The sequence below is a fragment of the Pantherophis guttatus genome, chromosome 1 (genome assembly GCF_059756535.1).
Source record: "Pantherophis guttatus breed Tessera chromosome 1, ASM5975653v1, whole genome shotgun sequence".
NCBI classification, from domain to species: Eukaryota; Metazoa; Chordata; class Lepidosauria; order Squamata; family Colubridae; genus Pantherophis; species Pantherophis guttatus.
The window spans coordinates 220,801,010-220,813,194 of NC_142063.1; the positions used below are offsets into that span (position 1 = coordinate 220,801,010).

At 36.2% G+C, this 12,185-nt stretch overlaps 1 protein-coding gene across 2 annotated transcripts in view; it reads right to left on the minus strand.

The window, feature by feature from the left end:
* The window catches only part of CSMD1 (CUB and Sushi multiple domains 1), a 1,102,994-nt gene that overhangs the window by 287,832 nt on the left and 802,977 nt on the right, over positions 1 to 12,185 (minus strand). For both annotated transcript variants that reach the window (XM_034436753.3, XM_034436752.3), the window contains exon 8: positions 9,227 to 9,314. In XM_034436753.3, the coding sequence (XP_034292644.2) occupies positions 9,227 to 9,314 (88 nt within the window). The remainder of the gene's footprint in view (positions 1 to 9,226; positions 9,315 to 12,185) is intronic.

Below are 12,185 nucleotides of genomic sequence, written 5' to 3' on the forward strand. Positions count from 1 at the left end.
GGGATGCAATAATTAGTGATGATATTATTGCTGTACTATTATTAGTACAAAAATATCTTCATACCAAATGAATTTCCCAAGCACAACCACATTTTAAATATATATTGTAGCTTGGGCCAGTCATTTTTTTTCTCAACGTTAGGAAGGAGGCAAGAGCAAGCCACTTCCATGAACTTGGCAAGAAAACTACAGGGGATTGGCCATTCAGTCACCAGGAATCAAAATTGACTCCAAGGCACACAAATGCACATGTTTCAGATAAACTCAAATGCTTTGTCATTTATATGTGAGTAGAAGAAGATGATTTTAAGGTGGGCCCAAATGCCAAACAATGTCTGCAGGATGCCAGAGAAAGTATTTATTTTTCATATATTCCATATATAGAAGAAAAATATTCCTAATTAATTGTAACCCCACTTGAACAAATTAATTACCCATGAAAATATATTTAGCAGAGATCTTATTGATAAGATAATTTTTGAGTTTAGAGTGAAAGATCAACTAGGATCTATCTCCACACAACACAATATCCTACATTTCCAAAAAATATGTTCTTTTATTTCCTTAAATGCAATAATAATAATAATAATAAAACAGTAGATAATCTCCAATACTTTTAACGATGAGCTCAAAGTTTATTATTATTTATAAACTAGAACATTAATAAAGAAATAGGACTAAATGCTTGGTCAAGGCATGAGTTATCAGCACTTTTAAATGCCAAAACTACAACTTCCCCACAAATGATAGTATCTGAGAAGTCCTGCCAGAGCTTAAAAGAAATCTAAAGTTAAAATTTATGAACGACACTCCCATGATGACCAATAATGAAAAATGTAAAACAGGGATCTTTTTAAAATTTTGAACTGGCAAGTGTAAAGGTTGTTTTCATACTATACTATGCAATTCATCAGTTCAGGAAAACAGACAAATATTTACTCTTTAGAGTATTGTGTGGAGTTAATAGATGCCTTTGTAGATTAGAAGTCATAAGCAAACTTGATTTCAAAGGATCAAACCATGAATCCAAAAATTGACCATTAAAAAAATCTTTATTCAAAACAAATGTTGTGTTTTTTAACTGCAGACAAAAGGAAGAAAAATCTTTGGCAGATTCAAAGTCTAATATATAATGGCTGATACCATTTGAATAAAAATGCAAAATAGGAATAAAGATATATAAGAGAAAGTAACTGAGCAGTAGTCAGTGGTGGGTTTCTACCAGTTCACTCCGGTTCGGGCGAACCGGTAGTGGCGGCAGCGGGAGGCTCTGCCCACCTGCCTGGACATCATCACGGATGCTCTGCACATGCACAGAAGGTTCTGCACAGGCGCCGAAGCATCATGCGCAACCGAAGCAAGCGTGCGCACCTGCACACTCATTGTTCCAAACCAGTAATGAAGGTAGTGGAACCCACTACTGGCAGTAGTTTAATTGTCATGGCACCACAGAATTTAAATTGCTTTACTATACTTAAAGGACTAGTTTCTAGGTAGCTTTCTTTGTAGGAAGGAGGAAACAAAGATAAAGGAAGCTTGCTTACACCTTCTTTTTAATTATAAAACATAAATTGCTAAAATCACAAAAGAGAAAGACTTGAAATGATCAAAGTCTCAGTCATTACCATAGTTTAAACTATGAAATGTTTTTTTTGGGGGGACCATCAGTGTTAATCCAGTAGTGGTCATATAGCAATAGAAATAGCACTTAGACTTATATATCGCTTCATAGTGCTTTTACAGCCCTCTCTAAGCGGTTTACAGAATCAGCATATTGCCTCCAACAATCTGGGTCTCATTTTACCCACCTCGGAAGGATGGAAGGCTGAGGCAACCTTGAGCCGGTGAGATTTGAACTGCCGAACTGTAGCTAGCAGTCAGCTGAAATAGCCTGCAGTGCTGCACTCTAACCACTGCGCCACCTCTGCTCTTCTGTAGGCTTTAAAATAAACTCTCTCTTTTTCCAATTAATTTCATTACAGAAATAATTTTCTTCAGTCTGGGAGAATCTTTGAATAATGTATTGCAGCCCAGTCTAATAAGCACAACCATTTTTCTCCTGAGAAATTCCTAGTCTTTATGTGAATGTATTAATACAAAACTTTTTCTTTGTCGTGTGTACACCACAATTTTTTAGAAAAGTAAAATACAGTAATTTACTTCATCCTGACAAGAGGAAAAACTACACTATGTCACGCTTATGCTGCAAATCCCTTCTGTACTGTTATTTTCTCTCATCTATACAGTAACTCTTTTATTTTAATCAAGGCTATGACCCAAAACATGGATGTCTAAAAGAAAGTAAAAGACAACCAGACATTTTTTTGTAATTTTTGAAAATAAGAACCTTGATATACTATAAAGGTTATCCAGATATGTGTAATGAAGGAGAAACTCAAAGAATGTTTTTATGCAATTTTCATCATTAAAGGGACACTGACAATCTTTGTGCTTTTGTTTATACTTTTTTAATGGATATTTCTATCTAAATTGAAAGCCATAGAGTAGCCATAGAGTAAGGCAAACATCTGCAAAAAGATGTAAGATTTTCAAAAGATTCCCTTCACCACTAATGTATTTGCTTTGCTAAATTAGATTGAATCACAGCATAGATTATCTGCCCTACTCAGATATTCAGAGACTGGACAAATATGTACAAGCCACTTGAAGCATTGATAGATTTCATCTTCTTAGGATGAACAGTATATTGATGACAAGTCACTGCTTGTTACCACAGTCTAGAGATACAGTACATTGATGCTTTCTGTTGATCATTTGTGGTTCTATGTGTATATGTGTCCATCTTCCACTTTCCTAACTAAATGACAGTAGTTGGTCTCTTAAATGCCACTGATATGCAGGGGCTTCTTCTTCACCAATATCAAAACCTCAGAGTACTATTTAACATTCATATAAGCAAGAACCATAGCATGGCTGTCTCCTGCATAGCCATGCTGGAATTTCTTGAACAATAAAAATAAGACTTAGTAATGTCATGGGGTTGCTAGGTTTTATTACAGAGCCAGCTGCTAAGAATGCAGTTTTTGCATCGGTGTTATATTGCATGTCCTTGCTATCATCCTTTCCCAAAGACCACTGTAGTGGCTTGCTCTATAATCCACATGGAATCAACATGTGGAAAATGTGCTTTACATGAACTCAGAAGGAAAGAGAATTTGCTTTTGTAATATTCTACAGAGGCTGTCCTCTGTTCCCTGAAGATTCTGTTAATGTAATCTTACAATAAAAGGCAGAGCTAGTACTCTAGTACTGTATTATTGTTGTGCTTTTTGTCTGGATTACCTAAAAGAGATAACACCAATGTTGCAAGTCACAAAGAATTCCTTCCGCTTCCTTCCAAAGATAAAACTAGGAGGGTGCCCTCAGAAACACTTCCCACAACACCTCTGCTTTTGCATGATGTTGTCTAGCTACGTCTCTTCCTCCTGACTCCTAAGGTCACTCTTACACACATGACACATGACACATATACAGATATAGGTGGGTAGAGATATGTATTCATTCGCCTCTTTTAAAAGCTGTATCAACAGTACTCAGTGCTTATTTATTTTTAATATTGTTACAATCATTTTATTTTATTTAAAACATAGGTGTATTTTTTTTTAAAAAAGTATTATCTATGAATAGGCAAATAACGACTGAAGTTATACAAAGTCCACTGGAGTAGGGTGCCCAATAAAATCAAATTTATTTATTTATTTATTTAGAAAATTTATATTGCCACTTGCTCGCACATAGCGACTCAAGGCAGATTACAAGGTCATAAAAACACAATATAAAAGAAATAAAAACAAAAATAATAAAAAAGAAAAATAATAAACCCCCACCCCACCCTGATAACAGCACACAAAAGATGTGGTTCTGCCATTTAATGGCAGAATCACATCTTCAGGGCTTTCCAAAAGAGGGTTAGAGTGGGGGCCAATCTAATCTCTGAGGGGGATGATGTTCCAGAGAGAGGGAGCCATCATGAAGAAGGCCCTTTTTCTGGATCCCACCAGATGTATCTCCTTAGGGGACAGGACCAGTAACATTCCTTGCCTCCCCACTCTAGTGAATTGGGTAGATTTGACTGGCAAGAGATAGTCCCTCAGATAACCTGGTCCCAACAATGAAGGGCTTTAAAGGTGACAACCAGCACCTTGAATTGCACCCGGAAGCAAATCAGCAACCAATGACCTTCTCGCAGGAGATGTGATAAATGTGCACACTGAGATCTGCATAAAACCAGCAGGCCGCTGCATTTTGCACCAACTGGAGCTTCTGGATGCTTTTCAGGGGCAGCCCCATGTTTTACTATTTCCCCCTTTTTTGCTGGGTTGGGGAATGGCATCATTTTTCCTCCATAACTTTGTCTAATTTCTTGCTGCAGAATGAAGGATGGAGCTCTTATTATCAAATCCCTTATCCCTACTTCATATCATATTAGATCCTTGTTCAGAAATCACATAATTGACCAGTAACAAGTGTGAAGAACTTAGGTGTGTGTCTCTTGTTAGGCAGCTTGACAGATGACTAAGCACCACATATATTCACCTATCCCTGCCACATCATACTGGAAGGAAAAGGTGTTGGGGTTTTTTTTTTTTGTTTTTTTTTTTTGTGCCAGAAAATGACAATTGGTAGGAGAAGAAATTCAGACAGTGGGATGCAACAATCATTTTCCTTAACTTGGTCTGCATTAAAAGAGTAAGGAAAGCACCATTCACTGATCTCATTACTGAGACATATTACCGATAAGTTTGCTAGGTGCTGGCTCATTGACTGAAGGATACAGTTTTAATACTGTCCAAAGTCTATCTCCTTTTTGTACTCTTTTTTACTCCTAAAGACTTTTCCCTTGTCAATGAATAATGTGATATAAAACCCTTTAGGAATACCAAACTGATTATCTCAAGAACTTCATTGATTACTCATATGGTTTGCTACATGTTCATACATGTTTATGGGATATATATGCTGTGGACTATTGGAATGTGCTCTATATGGGCATGCCCTTGAAAGTCATTCAGAAGCTTCATCTGGATGCACAATACCACTTTTATATGTGCTGCATTAGCTCCCAGTATGATTTCATGTACAATTCAAGGTACTGGTTAACTTCTTTGAAGGCCAGCATGGCATGGTTATTTCTAGGACCACCTCTCCCTTCCCATCAGATCTGGCAGAGGGAGCATGCTCCAGCTCCTCTTGGTGAGGCAATGGCACATAGTGGGCCAAGCTAGTGTATCATGGTGCTTGCCCTATGAAATAGGCTCCATCCAGAGGTTCAGGCAACTCCAACCTATGGCATTTTGGAAAACCACAAAGATCTGGCTTTTCTCCTAGGCATCGAGTTTTTAGTTGGGGAGCTCTGGATGATGGATGAATATCATAGATATTTGGTGTTTTCAGTGAGGGAGGCTCAATCCAGGTCTTTATGGTTTTTGCAGTTTTATTGCTAATGTTTTATACAGTATTTTTATTGCGCAGAGTTTCATTGGATAGATGAGAAACCTTTTGTTTTTGATTAATAAAGAAAAAAATAAAATGGTAAAATAGTAAAAGTTAGAATTTTGCACATTTAGGCCTCAAACACTTAGCACTGTTTTGTCAAGTGAGACATATTTTATCTTACATTTGAAATAGAATAGAACAGAACAGAACAGAACAGAACAGAACAGAACAGAACAGAACAGAACAGAATAGAATAGAATAGAATAGAATAGAATAGAATTCTTTATTGGCCAAGTATGATTGAACTCACAAGGAATTTTCTTCAGTGTATAAGCTCTCAGTATACATAAAAGATATAAGTGATAAATCATGATCATAGTCATCATAAATACATTCATCATGAATCATAAGATACAACACTTAGCGATAGCCATAGTATACTAAATAAGCAATCAAAATCATACTAGATAACTAAATAAAACAATATAAATCATAAAGATACAAGCCACAAGGTTATAGTCATAAGTACAAAAGGAGATAGGTAATAGGAAGGATGAGAAGAATAATAGTAATACAGTCTTAATAAATAGTTTGACAGCAGTGGTGAGTTACTCCCGGTTCGCAACGGTTCTATAAAACCAGTAATAAAACTGGCGGGAGGCTCCGTCCGTCAACCCCAATGTCATCAAAATGCTTCTGCGCATGCGCAGAAGAGTACGCATGAGCGAGCGAAGCAAGCATGTGCATGTGGCCCCGCTGCGAACCGGTAGTAAAGGTAAGTAGAACCCATCCCTGTTTGACAGTGTTGTGGAAATTAGTTGCTTAGCAGAGTGATGGTATGCGGGAAAAAGCTGTCCTTGTGTCTAGTTGTTCTGCATTTAAGCATATTTGATCAAAGTAAACCAATATTTTAATTAATTTGTTTCCTGGTTAGTTAGCTAAATACTTCCTAGAACTTTTTTTTTTTTCATTTATGCATCTGAATTCTTAAAGTTCTTTACTTTAAAAAGTAAGTACTGTGAACTGGAGATTCTTGCTTCAAGGAACAAAACTATATTGATAATTTCACTATTTCTAAGTACCAAAGCTATAACTTAGCTAATTACAAGTCTGTGGTTGCAATTAAGTGATGTAAACAGAGTATAATGTAATGAGATGGCCATTCTTCTCAACTAAAATTATGACAATACTGGCAACAAAGTTGACTGCTTGAACAAATCTCTTTTATTTAATGGATAATGAGAGCCAGGAGCTATTTTTTTACCATTATCTTTGCCTGCTCTGTAATGCTTCAAAAGATTATGGTTTTTAAACAATCACATTCTTATGACTGCTTGTTAAGGAAGCAATCCATTTGTATTCAATTGGTTTAGTTTCCAGTAACTGAATATACTATTCATATATAAACAAATTTCACACAAAACGTCAGACTGCTTTAATATTCAGTTATTACACAAACTTCAGTACACAAACTTCTGTTTCATGTTCATATTTAGGCATAAAGGATAGCATTATACTCTCTTATTTCCCTGCAAGCTATCTGTAAAGCAAGTAAAATAAGAACACTGGGGAATTTTGAAAACAGACAATATTATATACATGTATGTTTTGAACTCATACTAGAATGATTGAAATATATGTGGATTCCTACATTGGGATTTAAAAAGTAACTTTGCATCCTAATAGATGATGATGATGATACTAATGTGTCCTCAAGTTGGATTTGACTGTTAGTGACCACAAAGGTTTATTTAATGCATAGTACCACATATATAAGGAATCAGTTGTTCAGTTAAGCAATATTATTTAACTTTGCTCTCCCACTTACCAAAAATACTATGCTATGATAAACCTGGGATCCTGAAGACTGAACCACATCTTCAGGTTAATTTAGTTGCAATTTGGATAACAAGATAGGGAAAAAATATAGGAGCATTGGCTATAGGGAAAATCTAAATTTTCTGTGTAACAAATAACACTTCATATCTGTGCTTCTACTTTCCCTTTATGTTATATCTGAGTGTTTTTACATGTGCACATGCCTGCACTGTTTTACGCTAGCTCATGCAACAAACTCTTCATTATTTAATTTATGTCCGTTAACTTAGGTAGAAATGGTCTTCCTTCCTGTAAGTAGAACACTTAATTAAGGACAGGAAGGGATTTGCAGGGGCTTCCTCCAAATGTAATTATCCTTTAGTGTTCGCAGTGCTCTGAATTTTGCAATGTAGCTCTGATCCAAATCAGTATACAAAAGGCATTTGGGCAAGGGGAAATTTTTGGGAAGATGGGAAGAATCAGATTCATCTGTCTTTGCCTGTGACTGTATACATACAAATGATGGGCTGTTCCATTAATGCCTCTCCAACTTTAGACACTAGCTTGTTCTGACATGCTGTATCATTACTTTGGTCATTGATAATAGGATTCCAGTTTTATTATTTCCCTTTGCCCTGTAGTCCAACACCGAATAAATGCCACGAAAGAGGAAATAACTAAAGAGGTGACTAACTTCCCTGTCTATGAAACTGCCCTCTTTTCTAGTTGATAGAATTCTTTGGTCTTTCTAAATTACTTTTTCTGCCCTCCTGCTGATAGAGGAGTGATTTCCAGCTTCTTGAAGAGAGCTGAAGTTTGATAAAAAGCCTGTTCTTTTTTCCACCTTAGCAGGATGATTAAGGAACACTGCATCTCTGTCAAAAGTGCTTCAGAGCCATTGTGACTGAAGCAAAATAAATTGGCACAGAGTAAGCAGGAAATGTAAATAATTGCACCATCTCAAATATACAGAAAACAGCACAGTTTAGAATAAAGTTTGCACGAATTATAGAATGGCCGAATTTATCTCCCTGTTGTTTTTTTTTACTCCCTTCCACCCCAAAGCAGAAAATTCTATTTAAGAACTTTTTTTGGTATTTATATTTCAAGAAAAAGGAAATGTTAAGCCTCAGGGAAGGAGTAAATATTCATTAGAAATCAAAATGTTTTTTTTTTAATCTCATGCTTCACTATATACTGATGTAGTTATAATATCTATTGTCCAAAATCATCAGCTGAGAAATTTTAGACAAGAAATTTACAATACCTGAATACAGAATGAAAGTGAGAAATAGTAGAGAGTACAATGGTGTATGAAGCACCCTTCGTGGTGGCAAACACTTTTCCTGAAAATGTCTAGGTTTAGCAATAGCAACAGCACTTAGACTTATATATCACTTTGCAGTGCTTTACAGCATTCTCTGAATTATTTACAAATGTCAGCATATTGCCCCCAACAATCTAAGTCCTCATTTTACCAACCTTGGAAGGATGGAAGACAGAGTCAACCTTGAATTGGTCAGAATCGAACTTCAGGCTTGGGCAGAGTCAATCTGCAATACTGCATTTTAACCACTGTGCCACCACAGCTTAATTCAAACTATTATACAAAATGTTGTATAATTGTCAGTTTGAATGCTCCTAGTAATTTTGAGTATAATCAAGATTTATATTAAGGCATATTAAACATTAACAATATTGGTAGCAAACCTGCCACTATTAGAAGTGTCAAAGCATGCTTAAAATCACTTTTAATTGCAAAGTAATAAAGTGCAATTCACTTTTAATTGCAAAGACTATCCATGGATAGGTGTAATTACCAACCTGATTATGTCATTGTCACAGAAAAGTTATAGATAATGTTAATGCAAACTGATAGCTTTTAATGGGAATATTAGCTTCACGTACAGCTAAATAAAAATATCTGCAAACATAAATCCGTATGAAATACCTAAAGTCCAAGCCTGTTCGCTTCCCATTTTCAGGAATCCCTGGGTCAGGACACATATCTGAGGCAACGGCATCTCCTCCTTGACTTACTGTAATAGAAAAAGAATGAGCTATCACAGTTGATAAGCTATACTTTAAATACAACTTTTTAGAAAGACAAAGAGAATCATGAAAAGTTCAACGCATTATCCATTAAGAGTAAGCTATCTCTGCGGGTTTTACTCTGCTAGTGGTGTCTAACTCTAGGGGCCAGTCATGTGGCCAGCCTGACATCATGCTACAGCACAGAGCGTATGGCGAAACACAGAATGCTGTTACCTTTCTGCACGTTTATATGGGGTACCTATTCATCTATTTGCATTTCATGTTTTCAAACTGCTAGATTGGCAGGAGCTGGGACAAGAGATGGGAGCTCACTCTGTCTCGTAGCACTCAGATCTCGAACTGCTAAGCTATTGACCTTTAATAGTCTAAGACTCAGCATCTTAACCACTGAGCTACAACGTCTCTCGATTAAGAGTAACCATAGATTTATATTTCACACAGGAGACAAATTAAATGGTGTTGATCGATTCATGACACTTCATCCTACTTACACTAGGGTTACCAGATCAGGTCTGCAAATATCTAAACCCTTGCTGGCATTTAGGGTTCAGCTGGACTTCTGCAGCCTTATTTATTGATTATTACATTTATAACCAAAGCTACCGTGATAATTTCCAACAAAATTTGATAACAATAACAATAAAACTCAAAGAAAATGTATCGAAATCATAAAAAATATTATTGTTGGAGGCACTAATCCAATAATAGTGCTTCTTTGGGAACTTTTCACAAGGATCTTGCAGAATGGTAAATATAATTCATCTTCCCTTAGGTTCTCAAAGCAGAAAGATATCTCATGTTCAGGGTTTTTACCTGTTTTACACATCCTGTCTTGGAGAGAAGGGTGGGAATTTCTCCATTTTTACACAGGATATATGCTACAGGATATACTGTATGATACAGGATTTCACCCTATTTGGGACTGAATCAAGGCCTAAGCAGTCTAATGTTATTCTATGGAATTAAAACCACCACCAGGAATTGGCTTGACGTACTTTTGTACTTTAAATAGTCAGAGTGTCACATAGTGCACACAATGACTTTGAAAATCAGGAATGGACTATGCACATTAAACAATGGCATTAAAATTACAACTAGTTGTGGAAAATGGTTAATTTATTTTCTTTAAGGCTATAGTACATTTAAGAATGTTTTAAGATGATGTGGATTTGTGTGGGTTCACAGGAGGGGCATAGCAAGGTTATAAATGGGTTTAACACCCTCAAATGAGAAATCTTTACTGTGATTTCTTGAGACAATATAGTGAATTTTAGCTGAAAGCTGAATCTTGACACCTGAAACATTGTCAAAAATCAATTTCTATTGAAATGACAACATTACATAAATTATATAAGATGAGAGATGCTGTATTTTTGCATACACATAGTTGGGCACACATATAGAGAACAAAGCTCTTCAAAGTGACCAATTTCTGGCATCTAGTGCTATTTCCTCCATAAACCACTGAGACTGAAGTCATTATTACACATTTTAACATTCAAGACTTTAGAATGTCTACCTTGGCAAGTCTATTATTTTGGAAAGACATGAAATATCTAGCATATGAGAAATCTAATATGCATTAACATTTTTCTTTATATTTCTTTGTGGCAAGATTTGTTTTCAGCCTCAATAGGTAGAAATTATGACAGCAGAAGAAACTGGAAATGATCAGTGACACATTTTTAGAAGATAGATTTAACATTTAATTTAATTGTATCACCCAGGTAAAAATGTAAGAAAATTATATTTCACAAGCAAAGTTTAGGAAATACCTAGTCATCTTTTTAAAAAAATACATAATTATGACTATAATTAGTATCAAGAATCAAACAATATACACAACAACCACTTAAAGCAATAGGTTTCACTCCGAAATTCTGACAAACTGCATCAGCTAATCTGAAAAGCCAATATGGGACATTTAAAATGTTGTGTTTTATATCTGCCGCCCCCATTCAGATTCCCCAGCGATTCAACCTTTTTATTTTCAAGTGCTTTTTCATTAGGATTTCTTTCAACCCCAGTGTGACCTTATAGCCAGAAAGTACCTATCCGCACGCTCTTCCTCAACAAGGTCCTAACAATTATGGATTAACAATAATAGTTTTACCACACAAACACCAAGTTTATTGCACAGCACTCTAAGTCAAACCTTATTATACTTTAATGCAAAGTGTGAACACCTAAGGAAGGAAATTGTTCATCCCCCAACTTAGAAAGTTGGTCTTTTTGTTCATACAGAGTACAGAAAACTCAACACACTGATTCTCAGGCAATTGATTATGGCCCTTCCACTTACCATAGCTGTAAATTTGGAACTTATTAGCAGTCTAATACAGTTGGGTTTAAGGGCTTATAAATATCTCCATGCCTTCCAGAGGCTGGTGAGAAGGTGGATTTGGATATTCTGGCAAAGATATGGAACTTGTCCTATTTTAATGTCAATATAGTTTATAACCTGAGACCAGTAGTGGTTTCCACTTACCTTCACTACCAGTTCGGAACTGCACCCACGCACGGCCCTTCTGCACATGCACAGAACCTTCTGCGCATGCACAGAGTGTCCATGATGACATACTGGTGGCTGGGCGGAGCCTCCCGCCGCTGCCACTACCGGTTCACCCAAACCTGGGCGACCACTGCCTGAGACCCACAACTATACACAAGCCTTGAACTGTGGCTCTGAGAAATGTTAAAGATTGTGAACAAATTGTAATGTGACAGAAAAGAAAAGCCTTACAATATCTGACTGGAAGGGTATCCTAGTTATATTTTATTTAGCCTTTTTAATATATATAGGTATGTATGTCTGTGTGTGTATGTGTGTTTACACACACACACACACACACACA